This window comes from Protopterus annectens, chromosome 1.part0 (assembly GCF_019279795.1).
Source record: "Protopterus annectens isolate FY-2018-M chromosome 1.part0, PAN1.0, whole genome shotgun sequence".
Lineage (NCBI taxonomy): Eukaryota > Metazoa > Chordata > Ceratodontiformes > Protopteridae > Protopterus > Protopterus annectens.
The window spans coordinates 934,386,620-934,413,176 of NC_056725.1; the positions used below are offsets into that span (position 1 = coordinate 934,386,620).

At 36.6% G+C, this 26,557-nt stretch overlaps 1 protein-coding gene across 1 annotated transcript in view; it reads left to right on the forward strand.

Moving 5' to 3' along the window:
* CCHR1.PART0H6orf58 (chromosome chr1.part0 C6orf58 homolog) overlaps window positions 1-26,557 on the forward strand; it is a 290,591-nt gene that overhangs the window by 225,369 nt on the left and 38,665 nt on the right. The window contains exon 5 of the mRNA XM_044064146.1: window positions 24,686-24,924. Coding sequence (XP_043920081.1) covers window positions 24,686-24,924 — 239 coding nt within the window. The remainder of the gene's footprint in view (window positions 1-24,685; window positions 24,925-26,557) is intronic.

Below are 26,557 nucleotides of genomic sequence, written 5' to 3' on the forward strand. Positions count from 1 at the left end.
ACTAATGACTGAACTGACCTCTGATTCCCTTTCCTTCTACCATTGTTTTGGCATTGTCCTTGAATCAAGTCAAGCATCTGTCTATTGGTTTCTGTATTTAGCATTCATTCTACACAGCTACAGTTTTGATAAAAGTCAATGTAGGCCTTTTGCTTCATTCTGCATCAGCCATAGGTGGCCAGGATCAAACACTGGTACTTGTGCCAGTGCTTCACACTGCATTCCTTTCCTAGGTAATATAGCTAGTATTGGTATATTCTTGCTAGTCATCTGATGCCTGCAGGAACACTTGGAAGATTTTGACATTTTTGTCAACAAACATGAAAACTTTCCTATGACATATGTTGTGACCAAGATACAAACTGTGTAATAAGCTGAAAAGAACCAGAGAACTAAGGGCTAAGTGTGCTCACCTAGTCAATTGCATGATGCCACAACAGGTGATGGAGATATGAATGCCTCCAAATGTTTGAGGTAGAAAAAAATCTGAACTACGACAGCTGATGATATCAGAGGAGAAAACCTCAATGACTACACTTTGTAGAAGGTATCCACTGCCAGATCTTGCTAATAAAATAAAAAGGAGACAGCAGCAAAAATTTCATATGGTAGGGTGAAGGAATATTAGCATTCCCAAGTTTTAGAAAGTTCTCAAACTCATGATGGCATAGCTGATATAGTCAAAATGCTGAACATTTGGAACATTTCTTGTAATGGTAATATTAAGCTATCCAAGATCGTTATCACTGTTGAAAACCATCTTCGAAAGAGTGTAAGGAAAAGAAACTCTGTCTTACAAAGTTATCAGGTAAGTTGTTGAAACACTGACTTACTTTTTACTATAATTCTTTTTAAAACTTTTTTTACAGTTTATTTTTCTTCTGCTGACTAGGGCTTGGCATGTGTCGTACATTACAAGAGACAAGGATAAAGTGTCATCCTCTCTTTTAGCAACTTGAAGCAGTATTCTGTTTCTAAACTGCTTCTGGTTAAAAGGAAGTTGAAATATATTCCCTTGATAGGTTAATGTAGGCCAAGGAGTGAACAGCCATGAGCACAAGCAACTGTGCATCCATGTGTTACCTCATGTTTGGTGATGATAGCATTTTGAGCAGAGGAAGAACTTCTGTTGAGAAATAATAGCTAATAATGAATCAAATGGGTGAATTCTGTTTAGCAGACCTGGTAAACAGATGGCATCTAAGTCAATGCAGTGCCTTCTGTATGTTTAGAAGAGATGTTACAGAGTGGAAGACAGCTAACAATGTTTGTAAAAAGTGCAGAACTCATAAGATATACAGTAATGAGGAGCGGTAGGTAAGAGAGCATTCAGATGCTGAGCTATGTTACCTGTATCCTAAAGTTTGTGTTATAAAATGTACTGGTGCACAAACTACAATTACATGTTTTACCAAGTATGTTGAATTTGACATTCAGGATGATCAGAATGGTTATGGTACTTGCAATAATTTAATATCAAATAGATATGATATGGAGAATAAAGAAACAAATGATTTTGGTATCCAAACAGCACTGAAGCTTTCCAGTAAAGAAACAAATGATTTTGGTATCCAAACAGCACCAAAGCTTTCAAGTAATATAGGGGAACAATCTATTGATAAGGATGTTACTGAAGGTTCTAACATAGTAGAACATTTAAATAAAACCAAATTGAGAAGTCAGCAAAACATCAACACAGCACCAAACAATAATCCACGCTGGATCTTTACAACACAGCCTTTATTTACCAAAGTAGCAGCACTTTATTCAGTAAGCGCTTTCGTCTTACTAATGACTTCTTCAGACTGAATAAAAATTATTCTTACCAACCACATATATACTTAATTTTCATTAATTAACTAATTATTCAATTGAAAAACATAATTTCAAAAATAAAACACATTATTTAAAAAATCAATACTCTAAAACATTTGTATTCATGACTTTATGGAAGCACCTAATTTTGATATGTAAATATAATTTAAACAATTCCGAACATTTAATGTTTCAACCTTTTTCTTTTTAAATAAACTTTAAAATTTTCCTTGTCATTAAGACCGGGAGGGGGGCGACTTGCATCTAATCTCATAATGCAGCAGTACTCCTTCCATTTTAACTCTTCTTCTGCTGCTAAATTATTTTCAAAATTCAAAACTTTGTCTACTGCCATAAAGTTTGGACTCCCACTACACTTAGTGTTCATATAATGCCTTCCCCATGCATTGCTGATATCTTTTCTCTGAATTGCATACAGATGTTCTATTATTCTTTTATGCAACTCCCTAGTTGTCATGCCAACATAATAAGAGGTACATCCTGAACATCTAGACAGATGAACAACAAATCTCATCCTACAGACATTCTCAATAACTATCTATAGTCTGATATTGTTTATAAATACTGTTGTTGATCCTTTATAAATAAATTTGCAGTATTCACAATTCAAACAGTTCCAAATGTTCTCTTTTTTTGTTTAAATGTTTAACCTTATCTTGAAAAATACTTTTAAAATGTTTGCCCTTCATGTTGACAAAAATGGGCCCTTCTCCTACAACTTTATTTATCTCTGGAAAACTACCTATAATTTTCCAATTTTCTCTGAACAAATTTTTAATCTGCCCACCATCAATGGAATAAGATACCACCATCCCTAATCCATAATCCTTATGCTTTGCCTTATTGTTGTTCTCCTGAGATGTTCCCATATTTTTCACTACATTGGGCAGTCTGTCTTCTTTTCTCTCTTGTCTAACCTCCTTCAATTTTTCTTCAAAGATTTTTGTTGGATAACCCCTAACTGCAAATTTATCACACAATAATTTACTCTCTACAGCATATCTGTCATCATAATCAGTTAAATCACTCACCCTTTCTAGTTGTCCTAGAACAACATTATTCTTAACATAGCTAGGGTGCATACTGTCATATCTTAAGCATTATTATGAACATTTTCTTTTGTAAATTTTCATGCAAAACTTATTGCACCACTTGTACACCTCAACATCCAAAAAAACAAATACTAACTTCATTATAATTCCAATTAAATTTAAGATATTCACATACATTATTTATCTCTTCTAAAAAATTTAAAAGATCTGTCAGGCCCCCCTCCCTCCAAATAAAAAAAAGGTCATCAATAAATCAACCATAAAAAATTACTTGGACATAATATTTGTTCATTTTAAAATACAATTTCTACCACTTAGTCATGAAAAGATTGGCGTAGCTTGGGGCCATAGCGACTCCCATAGCTACTCCATTAGTTTGTTGATAAAAACCACCATTGAATTAAAAAAAAATTATAAGATAATATTATATCCAAAATTTCCAAAATAACAACAATCTCTTCATTAGTGTAATACTTGGATTCAGCCAGCTCCATTCTAACAAAATCTACCCCTATGTTATTGGGTATCACAGTGTACAAAGAATTTACATCCATCATTACTAATACATCTTCAGCTTTTGCTTCTATCGTTATAATACATTTGATTAAAGAAAAAGTGTCTTTAATATATGTTTCACATATTTCGACTACTTTTTATAATTTTTTGTCTATATATATTGCCATAGCCTCTGTTTTACAACCTCCACTAGCAACAGTAGGTCTAAACGGCGGATTTGCCAATGCCTTGTGTACCTTTGGTAGGCCGAATAGTTTGCTAATCATAGGACTATCTTTACAAAAAAATTGCTTCTCTTTCGCACAGCCACTCTTCTATCATAGAATCTATAAAACTATAAGATTTCTTAATGAAGTTTAAATTTACTCTCTTGTAGTAATGTACATCTTGCAATAATTCAAACATGACATTTAAATATGCAATTTTATCCAACAACACTATAGCATTGTCTTTATCTGCTTTCAACAATACAATATTATCATCATTGCTTAAACTATTAAATGCCAAACGTTCTTCATAAAACACGCTGAAATATTTATTAGCAGGTTTGTTTAACAATAATTCTCCAAGTTGCTTCTCCATAACATTTTGAAAGGCCTCTAGCTGTGGCCTTAATGGGTGGTTAAAACAACTGGGCTTAGAAAATGTATTTGGCAATACAGTACAAGAAACACTTTCATTTTTATCATATTAACATTTCAAATTTAATCTTCGTACAAAGTCCCTAAGATTATTTAAAGTCTCACAAATGTGTGCTTTAGTGGCAGGTACAAATGTCCATCCTCTACTTAGGACCAAAACATCAAAATGGTTTAATATTCTGTGTGAAAGATTCAATTTTAAAGTCACATTCAGAAAAAGTACCTTTTTGCTCTAGTAATTGTTCCTCCTTTTCTTCCACGCAGTATTATTCTGAAAAAATGTTCCTTTCTTTTGTGGATTCTTCCTCACAGGCCCCGAAGTGACTAGTGCCCAAGAGCGCTTGCCCATGCCTGTGTCCTGATGCACATTTATCCCCTGAAAAGGATGTTGGTTTAGAATTAAAGCGGGGGAATTACCAGTGGCTTATTTTTCTTTTGCTCTCATGTCAACTTGTATAGTTGACATAACTTCACCTCACCCCTGCCGTTCTTTCACGCTTTGCTCAAAGTTCTGCACATCAGACGCATTAACCGGAACCTGAAACCCTTGTTCCGATGTCTTTTGAGACACTTTGAGATTATCTGCGCTTAAATTAAAGGCATATGCAACACCTTGCTTGTATTCAATATGATCCCTTTCGTATTTTTTCAGTTTCCTTTTTCTGAGAACTTCATTTTCTTTAAGCAACTTGTCCTGAATAAGACAAACATTTGTTTCGAAGTTCTCTTTCATGAAATCACTTTTAAGTGCAAAATATTGCTCCTTTATTATCTCATTCAACTCATATATCTTTTGCTTGTCATAGTCAGCCAACATAATCATGTATTCAATGCCGGTCTTTTGGTTCAACTGAACCCATTTCTCCATGAGCTCGTTCAGCAAGTCATTTCCCACCGGCATTTTATTGATCCTTAAGCCCTTCAGCACTCTATTGGCTGCAATGCTGCTTTTAAAAAACAACACATCCCACTGCAGTAGTTAGATATTACTGTTTTATTGATTTGATTTTTGTTTGTAAGGGAGGTTCTAATGAGGTGGATGTGTTTTTTGGTTGGTTACAGAATAATAAGTTTGGGTCTTCTTTTGATGGTCTGCAGGTGGGTAAACAGATTGCATTTCTGGATGTCAGCTTGACTCTAAGTAATAATTCATTACGGACATCTGTTCACTGAAAGTTTGATGACGGTGGTCAGTTTTTGGATGGCAGGAGTTGTCACCCTCCACATACATTAGCTTCTCTTCCATTTGGGGAGTGTGTTAGATTGAAAAGATTATGTAATAATGATTATGATTTTAACATAGAAACAAACAGAATGTGTTAAGTGTTTTGTTGTAGGGGTTATGACACAAATTTGGTACAATCGGCAGTGGATAAGGTGGCTTCTAAATCTTGTTCTAGCTCCTTGAGTTGTAAGAAAGTGTCCAGCACACTTGATTTTTTCATCTATTGTAAGGAAAGAAAGCCTGAGAAAAATATATTTTGTAACTACCTATGGTGTTTTGAGCCAGGTTTTGATAGAGTTAGTAAAATATCATTGGAGTTATTTACTTAAGTTTGGGGATTTAATTAAGTTAATCTCTCCCTGTTTGGAGATATCATATAGGAGAGGTAGAACTTTGAGGGACATTTTGGAAAATAGCCACTTTTGGTTACCAGTTCTGACCCCTACATACTCTTTGTACCCCTCTAATGTGAGCGGTACTTTTTCTTGTGGTCATTGTTGTGTATGCGTTTGCATGGTCAGGACTTTTTCTTTTATTAATGGACATCCTTTCCATCCTTTAGAAATGTTTAATTGTGACACAGAGGGTATAGTTTATGCCCTACAGTCTCCATGTGGTCTAGTTTATATAAGAAAAAGCAAAAGGAAATTTAAAACTAGACTACAGGAACATATAAGGAACATTAAAAATCAGAAGGTGGATAGCCCTGTTGTACAGCATTTTATGGAGTTTAATAATTCTTACCCTGATGGCCTAAAAGCAACTATTTTAGAAAGAGTACCAGTTAAATTTTATTCTATGTATATAAGAAAAGGTTGTTACATAAGGAAGCTATTTTTATTTTAAAGTTTGGCACTTTGTCTCCCTTGGGTCTGGAGGCATTTGATTTAATTATTTTTGTTTTATTGGTTAATTGGATAATTATTTGATTATTATGTGCATTTAAGTTAAGGCTTGTTGCCTTTAGCTTTATACTCCTTGAAGCCTTTGCCAGAGTGCTACAGAAATATTAAAGTTTCTGCTCCGCTAGGTTCCTGCCTGTTGTTGTTGGATTTATACTGCTTTTTGGTTTGTGGTCTTGTAGTAAGAATTTTTACATAACTGATTCTGAAGCTGTCAACTCACCTCTTAAAGATTGGCCATGGATCGATGGTATGAAGGGCAAAAACACTGAATGAAGGTGGAAAATTTTTATATAGCTTTATAAACTAATTGCTAAATTTGTTCCCTCAGATGCTGTAAAAAATGACAGAAAAAGACAACCTTGTTAGTGGTCATTTGGTCTCTTAAATAAAAGTGATAAAGTAAGGAGGATATGGTGGAAATATAAGAGCCCAAGTGTAGGTAATAAAATCATTTATCCAAGTGTTTAAAAAATAGAAAACTGTTAAGAAAAGCCAGATTTTTTTCATGAAGCAAGAGTGGCAGAAACTTCATTAAATAAGGCTCTGTTCAAGTAATTTAGCTTTTTAAAGAAGTATAAGGCATTGAACCTTTCTTTAAATAATGTCAATCAGTACATGACTGAACCAAGACAGCTTGTTGTTGTGTTTGGAAATAGTTTGCTTTTTTTGGGGGGGGTACCTATTAGTGTGAATTAATATCTTAATTTAAGCTGTAGGAGTTTATGATGAATGTTGTACAAGTTCTATTGAGACAATTAGAAGTGCTCTTAAATTCATTAGATAATGGGAAACCAGTTCATCTGCACCCTGAATGGAGAGCAAACATTCTCCAACAAGGTGTTAATGTACAGGTAATAACCACTGAAAAATGAGTCCACTCCTTCATGGCACTGTATTAAGCTGCCATGGAGCTCAGACTGAAAGAAAGTTAACAGCTGCCATTATTTTATACTCACTAAGCAGAGCTTTTGCTTTTTAGTGAGTATAAAATAAAAAAAAAGAAGAAAATTAAATAAAAATAGAAAAGAGCTTGTGTGTGTGTGTGTGTGTGTGTGTGTGTGTGTGTGTGTGTGTGTGTGTGTGTGTGTGTGTGTGTTTATGTCTGTGTGTGTGACTGTATGACTGCATGAGAGTGCAAGCAACATCAGTGGAGCCATTATTTTACACTTGCTAAGCAGCACTTTTTCTGTTCAGTGAGTGTAAAACTAAAAGAAACATAAAAAAGACGTGTGTGTGTGTGTGTGTGCACGTGTGCATATGTGTGTGTGTGTGTTTTTATGTTTCTGTCAGCGTGTGTGAGAGTGTGCATCTTTGCATGGATTAGAGCAAAAGTGTGTTTGTGTGTGTGTATGTATGTATGTATGTATGTGAAGTGTAAGAGTGATTTTGCAGTGGCAGCAGAAGGGGTTAAAGGGTTTACATACCTCTTGACCTCTTAGCTCAAGATATCTGGATAGAGCCTAAAATAAAGGGGGCACAACGGGTCAAAAATAAGAACAAATATTATTGTTATAAAATTGCAGAGTTGCTTGAATAAATAGGATTTGTGTTAGCATGCATTTTCTGAACCACAACTATGCTTATGTTTTTTGGGGGGGGTAAGATCTATCGAACAGTAGCAGCAGTATTTAAGAGGTTTGCACACCTCTCCACCTCTTAGGTCAAGAAATCTGAGTAAACAATAAAATAAAAGGGAAACAAAGGCTGAAAGGTAGGGACAAAATATATTAAAAAAATATATAGTAATAAAAAATAAGTAAGTAAAACATAAAAATAGTCCATACAGCCCATTCTGTAGGCGTGTGGCATCAGTCCTCATAGCCCCCTTATCCAGGTATTATTTACACAGTAACACACACCCTGTTGGGCATTATTGCTTCTGTAAAGCACTTCTTTTGTACTGGGCATGACGGATTGAATGGGTTCTATTTGACATCTTATCTTGCACAAAAGTTCCTTAAGAATGTGCTTTTTTTTCTCAATATCTGGAAGGAAGCCATGGTGATCCCTATTCTTAAGTCTCAGTTTTTTTGTTCATCATTTTAGTCCTATTAGCCTAACTTGCATAGTGAGTAAATATTAAACACTCACTTGAATGTCTATACCAGGATGAGTGCTAGAAAGGGATAGACGTCTATCAGCATGGTTTTACTCTATGCCATTCATGCTTGACTACTCTGATTAGCTATTATCAAAGCATTATATGTGCTATTGAAGACAGCCATGCAGTCGATGCTTTATATCTTGACTCTGCTGAGGCCTTCAGTACTGTGACTTATGAAGAATTTGTAAGTATAACGGAACATCAAAGATTAACTCATATATTATGAGATGGGTGACCAACTAGCTGACAAGATGGAAAACAAGAGTCAAGATTAAGAACTATATTTCAAAATACAAGCCAGTTACAGTATGGGGTCCACCGCTGTTTGTTCTGGGACCAATATTGTTTGGCCTATTCATGTCAGCATTTCCTAATCAGATAAATATATGGATTAGTAAATTTGCTGATGATACCAAGGTGGGTGACTTGTCATTAATATCAGTGATCATCAGAAACTCTAAAACTATCTCGACTCACTTGTTTGTCACATCTAAGACATGTTAAGTTTAACTCCAAAAAATTGCCTGATTATGCATTTTGGTGTTAACAGTAAATATGTGTTGGAAGATCATATTTTGATGAAGGTTAATTATAGCGGGAATGTGGAAGCTATTGTTGATGCTAATTTAAACCTTTGAGGAACATCTTAAGGTAACACTAACAAAATGCTATGGCTTAATTAGAAGTATTATGTTTTTCAAGCAAGAATGAAAAGATAGTGAAACCATTATTTAAGTCATCTGTCAGACCAATTATAGAATATTATGGTTCCTTTTGCTTATATAATGCCTCTCAGATCATGAAACTTGAAAAGGTACAAAGAACCCTGACTAGACAGGTTGCTGGTCAAGACACCATGCTTATACAGAAAGGCTTAAATAATTTTACCATTTTTCTACTGGATACATGCTGTTAAGATGAAATTCATAGTAAAATATAAGTCTTAAAATAATGAAGTGTATGATGCAATATTGAGTATCAGTTTTCTGCAACATAATTTTTTGAGGAACCATAACATTTTGTTTCTTTACTGCAATGAAGAACTTTAATGCAAAGTTTGTTTTTTCATACTAGGGCTGACAAACTATGGAACATGTTATCTTTGTATAAAAGAAAAGCTAGGTACACTGAATTTTTTTTATAAAAAGCAGTTGATACATGGTTTGGTAGTAGGGGCTATGAATCAGGTTTATAATCTAGCAAACTCCTAACAGGCTTTGTTGGACCCTGAGTTTTGAAATTTATAATTTTGAATATTGAACACTGAATCATATTTTACAATTGGGTTTAATGAACTGAAAACAAAGTAACTATAAATGTAAACACATCAACTTATGGGAATGGATGTGTCAGAAGGCTGAATCACAATCAACTGTGAATTGACAATCACAACACATTTTTTAGTTATGTATGTAAACAGCAATGCACTAAGCTGATTATGAGCAATGTTACCTAAACTGAGGCTGAAGACATAGCTAACCTAATGGCCAATAACTTTAGCTCTAACTTTACACTTCTCTCCCCGTCTGTCCCTCAAGATATACCTGAACTTGGCTCACCTCCAGCTATCACACAAGATAAAGTCCTATAAGTGCTATCAAAAGCTAAACACTCTGCATCGATGGGTCCTGACAATATCCATGGATGCATCTTAAATAGCATGAATCATGATTTAACCACACCTGTGACAACACTGTTCAATCTGTGCCTCCATACAGGTTTTGGACCAAGTGAAAGGAGAACAGCTACAGTCATTCCCCTGCATAAGAGAGGACCTTCCACTTACCCAGACAATTTGAGACCCATAAGTCTGACCAGCCTCATATGAGAAGCCATGGAAAGACTTATGGAATAAATCAATCAGGATATAGGGAACTTCCAAACAATAGATCGATCTGAGTTTGGATTTGTCAAGGGCAGGACATGCTTACTCTACCTGGTGGATTTTTTTGAAAAGGTCACCTAACTCATGGATGAAGAGAAAATGGTACACTGCAAACCACAGCCTGGCCAAAGCTTTTGACACAATTCCCCACTCAGCATAACAGAAAAGCTAAATAAACTGGGAGTAAACCCATATGTCACCTGCTGGATTGCCAGTTGTCTCACAGATAAGATACAGATAATCAAAATAGGAGAAGTTACCTCCACAAAGTACCCAGTAACCAGTAGAGTCCACCCAGCACCCAGAGTTCTGTGCTGAGACCTCTCTTGTTTGGTATCTACTTTTCTGAAGTAAAAGCCAATACCAAAGGGGTATGACTACGTTTGCAGATGATTGCAGGCTAAGAGCAGTCACTGAATCCACAGATGATTTAGCCATACCACAGGAAGATTTATCTTAAATAAATTACTGATTCCAAAATCAATCAACTAACGTAAATGACAAGAAATGCATTATTTTATCCTTTGGGAAGTTATCTATCCCAGAGATCTACCACTTTGAAAATACACCCAAAGAGCTGACTCACTTGTTTGGAATTTGGGAACTTATGTGGACAGCGACCTAATTTCTGACCAACATGGGTCAATTGTTGTAAGAAAGTCTTTCTATATTCCAGAGCTTACAAACAAATGGACTATGTCTAAATCCAGGGATGTCATTGTTTCCTTCTATTCAGCCCTCATTAGGCCAATCATTGAATATAATGCCCCTTTGGCATGTATATGTCCAGACATGTGCAACAACTGGAATGCCCACAGAAATGCCTTACCAAAAAGACAATGCCTAAAAAGCATGCCCTACATGGGCTGACTCAAAGCCCTCTCACTGTACTCTATATCCTACAGACCTCTAAGATGTGGCCTGTGTCTGTCATACAAGACATCCTATGACCCTTGCTGATAGATTTATTGCATATCAGGAAGTCAAATGGTATCATAAATACTCAGTCTAGGGATCTAAACCTCTTCTGTAACATCAATAGAACAGTTTGTAGGGACAGGTATATTTCAGAGAGGATACTAGTGCTATAAAACAGACTCCCCATCCACATAAAATAAAGTTAATTCCTGTCCATTTTCAAGCACAACTTGCATCTATGGAAGGTAAACAGAAAAATTACCCCATGACTGCCCTATACACTACTAATGGACAGATGCAGCTTCCTAAATGCTTTATTCCATGCATGGGTCCCCTGAAATTCTCTATGGTATAATCACAGTTATTCTTATTGGGTTAATATAATCATTATTGACCCTGGGATGGGTAAAACCAATCTATAACCAAATGGAATAGGTTATTTTGAGCACAAAAAGGTAAATTAGCTTATGCCTAAAATAGCCCACAGGGGCAACTAGCCTAGTACTTACCTATGAATAAACGACACACTTTGGGTAACCAGTCTTTTTCTTGTTCATAGAGGATTACAAGGATGTGATTGTGTTCAATGACTATCACCTGAATTTTAAACTTTACTTTTGTTTTTTGAAAGGAAACCCTTGGACTGTTGAGGAGAGTACACATATGCTTATAATTTCCACAAGTATGTTTATGTTAGGTTTTTAGAATATGTAGCACTCTTTACCTTTACTTGCACTGATAAAATGTGTCCAAGCAATAAAATCAAAAATAATCTATTATTATGTTTTCCCTTTTTCCATTCCATCAAAGGCAAGGAAGACTGTGTCTTTTCTGATTATATCCTGCTACACCATGGAGGCAGTCATGTTTATACTTCTGTTTTAGATTAAGTATATGTTGTTGTTTGTCTTTTTGGCTTTTCCCGGTTAGGGGTTGACACAGTGGAACTTCAGTCCACTAGTGATTGGCAGTAGATTTTTTTATGGTGCCAAGTTGCCAGCCCGACACCCAACCTTCAATGAAGGCACACCCATTTACACATGTCTTTTTAATGCCACTCGACCGCGGGGAGGACATGCAGACTCCACACAGAAGGCACTCCAGCCGAGAATCGAACAGGAGAATCTCTTGCTGTGAGGTAACAATGCTACCACTGTACCACCATGGCTTGTTTTAGATTAAGTGTATAATATGCCATAATTAATCTCAGTGACTCTAAGCAAAATCTTAAAAGAAGCAAGTGTAAGCATATGGAAAATGAACTGCAATTCAGGGGAAGTTGTTTCAATATAGAAATGGCTTGCTACAATAAATAGAAAAAGCAAAAACATATCTAAAAAAAGCATTAGGTCTGTAATAGCAATAGCAGATCCAAATAGCATACATGCACTCACCTTTAAATGAGACCTTATAACAGGCACTCATACATAATAGCTACTGATATAACATGGTAGCTTTTCCCTTAGCAAAGCTAAGTTGTATTAGAAATGGATTTATCAGCAAAAAAGTATACATGAAGTGAGCCACACAGCACTTAACTCAGTAAGAAAATAATAATTTAGCTGACTGAGTGACGTCTGAGAGACACAGCTCTGCAAAGATAATCAGTGGACTATCATCCCCAAAGACCATAAATACAGTAGCCCTTCCAAGACTATTGCAGGGATTGCTCCCATTTACTTCTGCATAAATATCATTCCTTGGGAATCACACAAGAATGGACATAACCCTTTATACAGATAACATACTACTTCTTAGTGAACAATTAAACATTTGTACTATAAGTAAAGACTTGAGCAAGGATGTTAACTAACTACATGAATGATTCCCAGCAAAAAATATGATAGTAACTTAATAAAAACCCACTGACCATCACAATCATGGAGTCCTAACAGCATAACCACCTCCTTACTGAGACTGTACATAATGTCCAAACCTGTACAGTCTTCTTTTTTTCTTCATTGGTCTCCTTGGACCTCATTGATAATGGCCCAGCCTCCAGTGCACCACATTCATGCTGGATCTGCCAGCATTTCCCAACCAAACAAATGCAAAGCAGTAGAGACACATGCACAAAAAGGTATAGTTTTGCACATGCAAGAATAGGGAGGAAAGGCAAGACACAGAACTGCAGAGAATGTACTATAACTATGGGGAGGGTTGGACCAAACATAATGTATGAGGCAGGACACACCAGAAAAGTAGTTGTGCCATTTCTGGGATAGGATGGCGTGCTGTCTATGAGGGGGTGTCAGAGCAGTCCAGAGGGCAACTTGCACAGAAATATCACCAGCCAGTGATTCACCCTTTGGTAGCCCTGTGGTACGTTCTTGCTTCTCCAACAAATCTGCAGTTTACCACATAAGAGCCTCTATCTGGTCAAGACTTTGGCCAACCAAATGATTAGATGCATCCTCCACAACAGACTTTAACTATCTGCTGTATCTGTAGTTTGTTAAGAGTTGGAGTGTCGTGGTTGCCCATCTGAGAGGGGTCCTTGCCCTTTTCAAGTGAGCTATCCAAATCCCTATCATCAGACCCCTCCCAAGTCACATCTGCAGAATACAGGAGTGAAGGTGTCTAAGCCTGCCAGTCTTCCACATCGGGTAGGTGGGCCTGCAGAATGGAGACACAATGGGAAAAGTGCTATAAGCGAGATGTCATTAATGTGAGACGTCATTAAGTGAGACATGTCATTAATGTGAGACATGTCATTAAAGTGAGACATGTCCTTAAAACACACTAAAGTCTAAAGCAGATAGCAGTGATATTTACTCCATTGTGTAGTCAGCCTTTCCCACCTCTTGTGACATCCCACTCTTTTGAGATGCATCTTCTCATGTGCTAAAATATAAAAGTGGGCACATTATTAGTAATACCTCCTTGCAGATTAAGCATTTTTTCTTGAAGCTAAAACTAAAACAAAAAATGAAAAGGATTTAACATACAGTACATCTCTGGATGTTCCCTTCACACTTCAGCTTTTCATTCAAGCAGACTTTCAAAAGGGGTGCACTCATTGCCTGACAGACTTTTGAATACTGGTAAAATCATTCTTAGCATGAGGCTGAGGTCATGACAGGCATCACATTTTTTGTGGAGTCCATCATATAAACCCATACGCAGGTGCCTGATTCACACACCAAGCAGGAACCCTTTAGATAAAAGTGTTACCAGCCATCTCTGCCTACCTGGATGCAAAGCACCAAATGGTATACCAAGGCAGCAACATGTGTAAATATGCTATTCAGTTGCAGTGTGAATGAAGGTATCCGATGGCTGATACAGATAAGGTTTGAATCCCAGTAGTGCCAATCAAACATGTGAGGAAAAGGGGTCACTCTCTCCAACATGTTATGAATAGTGCCACAGTTAAGGTTTGAATCCCATCAGTATCAACCAAATATGTGAGGAGCAGTAGTACACACTGCCACCAAATATGAAGAAAAGGTACTAAATGACACCAGGGGGTTGGTTTGTTGATTGAATCACATCCCTGACACACAGTAAGTTACTGAAAGAAAGTGCATAGAAGTCAAATTCAGCAATTAGTTCACAAAATTCAACCTGTTCTCAAGAGCATAATTGGAATGAGCACTGCATTCCTCGGTATGAGCTTTTAATATGCACCCCCTGATTAGACTGCATACGGGCCACCTTCAGAGCTGATTGTTAGACTTAGCACCCCCATTCCCCTTTATCAATACTGTCTCTGTGAATCACAGTGTCCTCTTGTGCCCCTAACCCATGATAACTATCTTTCACACAAACACAGGCACACACACATGTACGTGCACGCGCACACACACACACACACACACACACACACAAAATTACCTGAGAAGGTAGACAAAATTATTTAATTTGCCACAGCTTTCTTCCTGTAGTAAGACCGCACCCTAGAAGGCCAGGGACTACTGCTCTTATATGAGATCATACACGTTAATATTTTTACCGGTATTAGGTCCAAATGGTGCAGACCATGAGTCATAGCTTGTTTCAGTGCTAAATAGTACCACTCTTCTCAGATAAGGGTGCATAAATAATAAAGTCCAGCCATATAAACTTAAAATGAATAAATAAGATTTACTTAAGCAATAAGCAAGCAGTACAGTTACAGGTTAAATATGCAAAGGAATCAAAAAATGCACAAGGAAAACCAAAACGGCATTCAGTTACACTGGATAGAGTATATAAAGATAAATCTGGCCTACAGATAACTAGATCTCCTGCTATCTGCGACTAAGAAATACTGGCCCTGACTAATTCAAGATAAAGAAATATTGAGAAATATTCAGGCAGACCTTTCATAGAGAACAACTACCTTGATCAAAATATTTACACATATTTCAGGTCATCCTTCTGCTGTGCTCCCTAGAAATTATAGCACAATTCCCTTGTGCCTAAAATTATTACCACAGTTTTTTATTTGTTGTTTTGATTTCCCAAAGTGAAAGTATCTAAACGTTCACCTGTGAAGGACAAGGGCTCAATTACACCAGCCCAGAAACAATATATAGCATCAATATGTAGGATGTCAACTAACATAGCTGAACTGCCTACATTTTAATGTCTGCTTTCTTTTCACAGTTCTAGTCAGCCACTGACTGATTACAATTTATGCCAGGACATGCAAAAAGTTATATCTTCAGATTCATGCAATTCTTTTCCTTTCATCCCCTTTTCTCTTTAACGGAGAAGCAGCTATGAGGTTACAGACATTTGCAGACCAGCTACTAGTTGGACATTAAGAGAGAAGAAAAAAAATGTACCATGTTTAAATCCGTTTTCCATAGCCAGGTCACCAATAACATTACAGTAGCTACCTGCTGAATCCATATTGGAAATTTGAAAATGCAATATACTTGTCATAGATAAGACACTTGTGGAGTTAAGAGATTCATAGTCATTCATGATAGGTGACATCATGTGAATACATAGCCACAAGAAAGGGTTTTTAAAATTGTGACGTTTAGCTGAGTGTCACCATCATGGTTTCTGATATTCTGTGAGTTGTACAATACTCCGGTTACCATTATGAAAGTTGTCATAGCTGATGATATCTGTCTTTTGCTTCTAAGGTATATATTTCTCATTCAAACTATTTCAGACATCGAGGGCGTGATGCACTAGCATGTTTCCAAGGGGTGTGGCTATCATACTGGGCTCCCATGTTTCATCCGTTTGCCTATGCTTTATTGACCACACATCACAACAGCAATTTAATACTGTTTGAGATGCGGAGTGGGCTGTGCCATACAAGCTCAACAGATTATCATGGGATATCCCCTGTCAGAAAATCTTATCTGGTACCATAATACAATGAATAAGTCATACTCACTGTCAGTATGGTGCTTAAGGGTGTTACTCATGTCATATTAGCAGACAAGTTTTTTGGCTAGCCACTGTGGGGAACTGGGAAACTATTACATGGTACCCATATCAGACTGTATAAGTCATGCATACTGTATTTATACTGTGAGGTAGGGTTACACACAATACAAATTATTATCATCATCATGTAGAAAAAGGATTCAGCATGTTTATACAATGTGGCAGACACAGGCTGTTCAATTTCAGGGATGCTGAAAACAGCATCCTGGTAAACACACTCAAGTTGCATGACCATGGGATGACAGTTACAGGGAGGTGCAGACCAGCTATTATGGGATGACATGTGTCAGTCTGTTTTTATGGGATATAAATGTGGTGAATGGGCACAGCAACACCATGAGCCAGGATGGCCATTACTTGACTTATATGCTCCCCTACACCAAACAGAAAGCTCAGAAGAATGCAAGGGAGGAATCCACCATAAGTGGTAGACCACCAGATTCTACAAGACTGACAATCATGGAAGAGTATGATGTTCATTTCTTTTCATAGGTACATCAGGAATGCAAAAGGTTGTTGCCACCAGAGAAGGTACTGTTATTTAAGAAGGAATTGGCTGCAAATAGAACTGTCTCTTGCATGTCGCAGATGTACCTTTGTAGGTTTTATGAGGTGTTTACTACAGTATTTTCTATGTTATGTATCCACTGGTGGAATTGTTGATGGAGAATATGTAGTAATGACTGTGGGTGGACAAAGCCATGATATGCATACCTTTGCAGAGTTTGCTGATAATGCTCAGATATTGGAGCCGTGTCACAGTGAGATGATATGATGATATTAGTGTCTGTCCCATGCCTGTGTGTTCAGCAGCCCTCAATGTAGGGTGAATGTATATATGTCTGAAGGCAGTGACCCCCTCCCTGTAAATACACTAGTTCATTGAGCACCATCCCCTGGATATGTATGACTGAAGATAGTGGGGCCCTATTGATGTACTGGTTGAGTGCACACTATCTGTTGTGTATGAATAGTTGAAGAATGTAAGCCCCCTGTGGATATACTGGTTGAGCTCACACCATCTCTTGTGGATGTAAGTTTGAAGATAGTGGGTCCCCAGTGGATTCTCAGGTTAAAATCATAGCCTCCCTTGGGTATGTATGGCTGAAGATAGTGGGTGTGCTGTGGATGCACTGCTTCAGTGCATACCATTCCCTGTGTATGCATGGACAAAAATAATGTACTCCCAGTGAATGTACTGGTTGAGCTTACACTATCCCTTGTGGATGTGTGTCTAATAATAGTCAGCCCTCTGTGGATGTACTGCTTGAGTGAACATCAACCCCTGTGTAAATGTAGCAGAAGATACAAGACTCCCTGTAGGTATACTGGTTAAGTATGCACAATCTATTGCATATGCATTGAAGATAGTAGGCCCCTGTGGATGTATTAGATGAGTGCACTCCATCTCCTGTGAATTTATGGACGATGATAGTAGGACCCTATGGATGTACTGGTTGAAAGCACACCCAGAGCCAAACCATGGTCACATGGGGCCTTAGCAAGGTAGTGACTAGGGCCCCCATCTGTTCTACTATTATTTTACTTGACCAGTTACTGTTATGGTTCCTGTCTCTAATTAGTATCTGAAGACCAATGACTGGATATCAAACAAAGGTGGATGATAAATTACAGTAGAAGTCGATAGACTGGACAACATCACCATCAATTACCCAGATGGGTGTAGTGAGTTGAAAGCAATCTGTAAGCCATATTCAATTTCTGGAAGACTTCTTCAATTATTTCTGAATTTAAATCCAGAGACACAAAGGCAGTCCTTACATATTTTAGTTCACTGGTAGTATACCACAGCATAAAGATGAAAGGGAAGGTTAGGTATTCAGAGAGTTATGTTTCACATTTGGAATGACTCAAGCTCAGTGGCTGTTTTTATTTCCACAGTGTTTCTTTCAGCCAACCTCATTTTTCCTCCTGGCAAACCAATCAAGACACTACTCATGTGATAACTTAGTTATGCCCACAATATGTAGTATTCCTGTCTGCATTTGTTATTGACCCATTTTCCTCTAAACTGATGCCCTGCAACGATAGTGCTAAGTAATCTGCTTAACAAAAGCAAATCACAAAACAAAACAAAAGCTGTCAATATAAACAGATCTTGGATCATGCCCCCTAATTTGTATATATATATATATATATATATATATATATATATATATATATATATATATATATATATATATATATATATATATATATATATATATATAATCAGGTTCTTTGATTTATGCAGATAATGTTTACTAGAAACACTCCACAAAAGGGATTAGATATTGGTGACATCAATAATACATGCTGTGAGAGAAATACAGTACTTTTTGACAAGGTTTTAAATATTTGTGAAAGCTGTAAATCTGTCTGCTGGCTTAATAATCTATAACACATCCTTTCGCTGTGCTCCTCAAAGGCAAAAGAGTAGCTACATCCTAAGATTTAATGTAAACAATTTAATTTAATTTTAATGTTAAGTTTTTATGACTCGACATATACAAAGAATATACAAAAATGTAGATTGTTTTAGGTCTGAAACCTCACCAACACTATATTTTATCATTTTGGTAGCGTTTGTTTATTTTATTCTGAAGATAAGTAAAAGCTATACATTAATTTGTGGCAGACTGTTTGTTTTTTTTTAAGTTGCACCCTGTTAATTTACAAAAGGCCATTCTGTCCTGAATTCCACCCTAACTTCAAACACCAATATCTCTATACTGTTTCAAGATTTTCTTATGAAAGTTTCAGGACAATAGCCCTCAATAATCACACTTTCATTTTGTTTTGCACATCCTAATAGATTTTAAGGAACCTAAGCAACAAAATCTCAAATATATGCATGCCTGTGATGTTCTTAAATACTGGATACGTTAGTACTGCATATGTCAGTTCTTCCAAGGCAGTTTTCAATAAAAATATAGACTTCTAATAAGATACTTCGACACAAAACACAAGCATACTGTTCCTACTAAATATGTCCCTTCTGAGAGGATAGACCACTTCTTTCTGTGACATCATAACATAAACATAATGGCCATATTGCTCTCTGATAGATACTGCCCCCACCAGGCCATCTCAGCAATCATTCAGAAGTGATCCAAAAACTGGCCTTTGATTTCACACATCACCAGCCCCCCCCCCATGACACCTTCATTCTGTATATTTCTGATACTTCATTCAGAAGAAAAACATACATAATGACCACAGTAACATAGTTCATCTTGCTGTTGTTAGACACATAGACTGCTATTGTTAGACACATAGACTGCCCTCAACAAGCTATACCATTTTTTATTCAACAGAAATTATGTAACAATTCTGTGCTGTCACATACAATTTGCCTCCTAATTCCTAGTCCAAAAAAGACATCCACCTTCTGTGTACACCTCTAATGTTAAATTCTGAGAAAAATGAAAGAAGCAATGACTACAGTAATTGATTTCAACCTATTGGTCTTGGATATATCATCCCTGCAACCCCCCCCCGAATAGCCATGTCAATGACTTTTTCATTACCCATGTAATTGCTTAATTGCTCTTTGCTTTCATACATATCTTCACCCAAAAACAAAATAACCATTTTCTGTGCGCATTTCTGATGTATAATTGTGAAGAATATGAAAGCATAGTGGCTGCAGTAATGAATTTCATTTTGCAGTTCACACATACTCTGCCTCCTTACTCCCTCAAATTATAGCCACCTTTTGTGTACCTCTCTGAAGTTAGCTTGTGAAACAAAAGTTGAAGAAATACAATTCCTGTAATGCTTTAGCTTTCAGCCACTAAACATTGTCTCCATCCCCAGCAAGTAATCACAATCATTACTTTATTCTGATCATGTTAATGTGCTTTTCTTTCTTCCACAGACTGCCACCCTAAACAGGTAGCCATTTCTGATGATTATTACCTGCATTGTGTGCATGCCAGAAGTATGAAAAAACCCTGCTGTAATGTATTAGTTGCTACTGTATAGGGTAGTCCACTCCCCAAAAGTTAAAAAACTAAGTAAATAGGGATGCTTTGTACTGTAGGTAGTATCTACTATTACCACTGACCACAGACTTGTCTGGTTTCTGACAGTAACAAAAAACAAAACAAAAAAAAAAAATCACATACCTGCAAGATAATCCATCCCTGAGGATTGGAGGGCTCCTTCTCTTTTATTCTCTGGTCATATTGCTACAGATTGCTAAGAAAGCACAGGAATCAGCTACTGAGGGCAATCATTCATAGGGGCTTAAACAGTATGATAATTGGACATGAGTTGGCTACCTGTGTCCAGTTACTATGTTTGTGGGGAATAAAGGTGTTATTTTTTCCATTGATTTGAACAAGATGTTAATTATTTAATCATCTTCATGTTGATTTTAAAATAAATATAGAAAATCTGCTGAGTGCAGTAGTAATGGACAGCATGGATGCCCCCAAACACCGGATCCTAGACAACAGGTACCTGGTGAGCCTTGTGCTGGAGTGGGCTTTGCACTCACCACCCCCTGTATGTACAGTTAAAAACAATGGGCACCCTTTGGTACACTGGCTGAGCACATGACATCTGCTGTGTATGAAAGGACATCCTGCTCACATAATGTCACAAAGTAGTCTAGTTGTATAACTATTCAAACTTTATCAAGGCAGAAGTGAAATGTGATCCTTTTTTTTTTTTTATGAGAGTATGCTACATCACTATTTACATGCCTCTAATGCTCCTAGTTCATTCCCCTGCAAGAAACCATTTAACAAAATCCCTTTTTGTATATTTAGTGCAGATCAGCTACATTTCAAAGGCAAGCTAAAGTATACATGCTGGAAGTCTGCTCAGTTTGTACTGCAATAAATATGTAGCCTGCAGTACTGTTTAATAAAGTGCATGCTCCATTCCCTGTAGTAATTTGTGCAACACTTTAGCTAAGAAATAGACACTACACAATCCTATATAACATTAGTTTAATTACAGCTTTCTTTTGAAAGGACAGTCTCTATGAAAAAGGAAATATCTAGGTAAACTTTACATATGCAGTTTATACAAAGCAAGTGAACAACACTTTTAGAATGGTATTGTTTGTTTAAATGGCTGTCAAGGATTGCCTTTATTTCCACTCTATGGCAGTTACATAGATCTCACTTGAAAAGCATCTTGCCCGTTATGTCACCAGTTTTAACCATATACCATTGGGAATATGAATTAAACTCCTTTGGAAATTAAAATAAATATACCTACTTCAGCTGGGGTGCCTTCTGTGGGAAGTCTGTATGTCCTCCCATCACATGGGTTTCCTCTGAGTGCTCCGGTTTCCTCCCACATTCCAAAGACATGCAGTAGGTGAATCGGGCACTCTAAATTGGTTGTAGGTGAGACTGTGTGTGAGTGAGTGGTGTGAATGAACTACCATGGCAGGGCTAGCCACCCGGCTGTGTAAACCTTAGCTTGAGATGATTGTCACTGCTGAAGTGATACCCCGACCCCATGTGCAAAATGGGAAAAGGGGTTGAAGATGGATGGAGACCTACGTCAACTTCAGTTAGATATAACTCAGTACAAGATGGAAGCAGTAAGTCACTTTGAGAGTGCTTCCATAAAACAACATACATGAAATAAGACAATAAAATAAAGCAAGAAACAAGCCTGCCTGAAGTCCCCACCATCATCACCACCAGGCCTGACATACACCAGCAATATCAGCTTACTGCAGCATGTCTTTTTCAAATAAATAATTCTATTTATACAAGCAATGGAACAATGAAGATAATAGCGTTATATCCAGCATAAAACCATGAAGTATTTGCAGGAAATGCAGTCAGCACACAATACAACAAGATAACATCATATGATAACATCAAAAACACAGAATAAGATGTTTCTGAACCACTTTAAGGTGGTTGATCAAAATATGTTATGACTTTTCACATGTTAAATTATTTTGGAATCACTTAATTTGCATTGTTAAAGCTATTTAACACGATCATCTTAGTTGTATGTTTGATGTTACTACTTTACAAAAGCAGGTATGTTCTTGCCTTTTTTATTTAATTTCAACTAGTAATGTATGCATTCTATAACTGCATTTTCGGTAGATCATATCTGAAAAGAGTATTAGGAACTGTTGACATACTTATTTAACTGAGAATAAATAGAACTCATTTGAGTGAATAGGTTAATTATTCATGCTGTTGTATCTGTGATTTAGTTATCATACACAACATATGTAATTGTTGGTTTCACTTATTATTTTAGTGAGTCACAGCACAGGAACCTGGTTCTTATTATACCCCTTGAATGGTTGTAGTTAGACTCAGGTACCAGGGAGTAAACAATGCCTTATTTTTTAATTGAGTGCAATAGTTAGTTCAACGCCTTTCTTTTTCTGAGTACCATTATGTACCAGCAAGGACTACAAGAAATGTGATATTTGATGATGTAGGCCAGATGTAGAAAAACACATTTTATGCAATTATCAGTGACTACCACAACTGTCAAAGAGATGCTTAATGCTGTCATAAATGACATTGCCATATGCCAGAATGGTACCAAAGTGTTGTCAGCTACTAATGAGGGGTAATGCAACACCTAAACAGATATTTTACTCCTTTTTAGTAAAGCTGTCAAAAGTCAAAAATAATTAGAACATTTGTTGCTACCATCATTAAGCACAATATATGACATGGTTGTTCAGGCCCTCATGAGTGGCACGGCCATTGGTTAGAAAGAGATGGTTCACTATATGCGGCTACCAAGGACTTACATTATTGTTAAGAGATGGTCTGCTGATATTACTGGAGGTCAAACTACAACAAGAATACTGCAGGCTTTTACAGGTAACTACCGCCACCTGCAAGCATGAATCTTGCCCCTTATGCGTGAGTTCTTTTAGCAGGCATTCTTTCTCTTCTTATAATTACAGTTTGCATAAAACAGATAATAATCATAAAATGTTAATACATTTCTCAGTGAGCAAGGGTCTCTATAATTTAATATGTATCATTGCTAAGATGTAGGAAGGTCAAAAGACCTTGCAACATAGGCATGAATTCCAGTCCCTTTTGAAACAGTCTTCTTTTTTATTGTTTTCTGTCAATTATATCACAATTATTTCTGTTTACTCAGACAAGAATATATAGTTATACAGGAGTACCTGTTATGTTCACATAAAAACTAGATGTTATGTATCTTGGTCTCTGAATAAAGAAATAAAATAAGGCAGCGGTTTGCTTCTCTTCTTTAGCTGGCAGTTTCCATGACAACCCTGTCCATGTTAGTATTCTCCTTGCCTGAAGATTAGCATTTGTCATGCTAGTGCCTACACCTTAGCCTGATAGCAGTAGCAGTCCAATATAGTGACTTGTTGCCCATGGACTCCTCTATGGCCTTTTATTGATTGATTGACTGACTGATTGAGTAATTGATCAGAGGTAAGATTGGAACTTTGGCCTTCTGAGTCAGAAATATTAACCACTAAGTCACAGTGCTACATCCACTATAATTGCCTTTAATAGGGTCAGTATTATGCTAACCAACAAGCTTATTTACATCCTTCTTCCTCATGTCATGCACCGCTTAATAACATATAAATCTCTTGTAAATAACAAGATCTTGACAACATCAACACTCCTCTTAAGTGCAATATTAACATTTTTTGCCCTACCTAGTACCTTCACTCAACTCCATTTCTTTGAATTACTAATGATGAATCACATGATCTCTTATCTACGTGACAAACCGACCAATATTCACTAAATCAATATATTTTATACTGTAATAGCTGTCTCTTTTTTTCATATGAATGAAATCTGATTAGTAAATGTTATGAGTAATTTGTAATGTACAGTATATTATTTAATATCTGTTCATGTGTATTACTGAATGTCTGTTTAAAAATATTTGTAATGCATTTGAGATTTTCTCCTACTGCCTCCACTAAAAAGTTTTTTTTTACTAAACCCAGTCAGACAAACACAGTAAACAAAAGCAAAGTAAAAAAGTAAAACAAATCAAATAAACACCGTATGTCAACACTGTATGTCAACAAATAACTTGCTGCCATTTTCATTCTTTAGTTACAGAGCATGCTATTTCAGGCAACTACCTGAGAAGACTGTTTTTAATAAGGAGTTGCCATATACAGGAAGAAATACTAGACCACGTTAAAATTACTTGTGTTACAACATCTAATTTACATTTTTTTATTTTATACCAGATTACAGTACCTGTCTTCCCCAGAGGTCAACTTTGCTGTCAGCTGGGCCAATGCTGTTGAATTTATTGCAGCTACACGATTTCTTACAAACTTTCACCAGACCAGCCTATTTCAGAGATCCCTGCCTCATCGAATGTTAACAGAAAATGACTATGCTCCATCCATCCCTGATTTCAGTGCTGAAGAAAATAGAACTTTGCAGGTGTTAAACTGGATATACAAAGGAAATTACTTCACAGGTACTTTCTGTGTAATTTAGGATTAACTTTACTCGTGAGTGTCTAGTTTTCAGAAGGTGTACTGACATATTAGTAATAATGAATTAACTGTTGTTACGTAACAACCCATTTCAGATGTCGTTCAAATTCAGTCACTGTGCACAACCCAGTATTTTGAAAAAGAACTGAAGTAAGAGTTCATTGCATGGAAGTCACCACAAATGAAGGTATTTCTTTGCATGCTAGGTGCAGCAATCCCATAGCTGATTATATTAGTTGTAATGATGCTGAAAAATGCAACAACATGGATCTGGTGAATTTGTCACCCCACAAAAGATTTAAAGTTGTAGTCACACAATCTGCATACCACTTTGTTTATACAGCAAATCTGTTTCATTTTTAACTACATTAAAGAAGAATTATGACATAATTAAATCCTTTGCAGAATCATGAATGGTGTACAATCTATATATCAGTGAATGTCTGAAACTGAACAAGTTCCTTCTGGGTTTGCTGAAGTCACTAGCAAGCAGGCCAGTGGCACTTGTGATATACTTATATAAGAGGATAGGGTTAGGGTCTTCAAAGCACCCTTTACACTCACAGTTGGCATAGTGTTTATCAAAATAAGGTGAGTTAACATAAAATGTATGAGTCGTCTGTGGACTCCATTTACTTATGAAGACCTCAGATGTTTAGTCATTGGTTTCTACCTTTCCAGACAGCCCTACTATTCTTCCCAGTCTAAAAACAGAGATTATTAAAGAGTGTGAGATGAAGACTCCAGTACTGGAAAATTCGGCATTTTTGTCTTCTTCTTAACAGAAGACACACCCTCTGCCACTATAATCATCATATCCTTAACAGGATTCATAGGAGTTTCAAGGCTATTTTAATCCACTGACCATGTACACCATCCCAATACATAGCGTCAGCCTTTACCAGCTTTCTCATGGAAGGAGATGCCAATTAATCCATGGGTAAGTTTGTGAGGACCCATCCAAATTGTCCAAGTTTAGTCTGAAGGAAGATATAGAATCACACTGTTAAACCTGCAGGTTTAACAATTTTGAGTACTTATTGGTCGATCAACAATTGGTTTATAAAGCATATCAATCTATACATGTACATTTATATGACCTTTGGGTTGATGGCTACATTACTAATGATATGTATGAGTTTATGTTGGTTGAACATCCATTTTTGGGGACCCTGTTCGGTATCCCCAGAATTCATAAAAAATTATATAACCCTCCTTTTAGACCCATAGTTTCCTCTCCAAATTCAGTGACGGAAGGTATCTCTTTGGTTGTAGTCTACATGTTAAATCCTTTGGTGCAAAAACTGGATTCATTTATTAAGGACTCGTGGCATTTTTTGGATCAAATTAGGGATTTTAATCTTAAATATTCCTTTGATCCAAATAAAAATATTTTATTCACTGTGGATGTTCAGTCATTATTCACGAGTATTCCACATGACCAGAGTGTGGGTTTTGTTAGACAATTTTTGGGGACTGTGGCCCACTTTCCATCTGACAGTGTATTTGTTTTATGCACTTTGTTGGATTTAGTACTTAATAACAATTACTTTCTGTTTAATAAGAGAATTTACAAGCAGTTAAGAGGTGTAGCTATAGGGTCTGCTGCGCCCC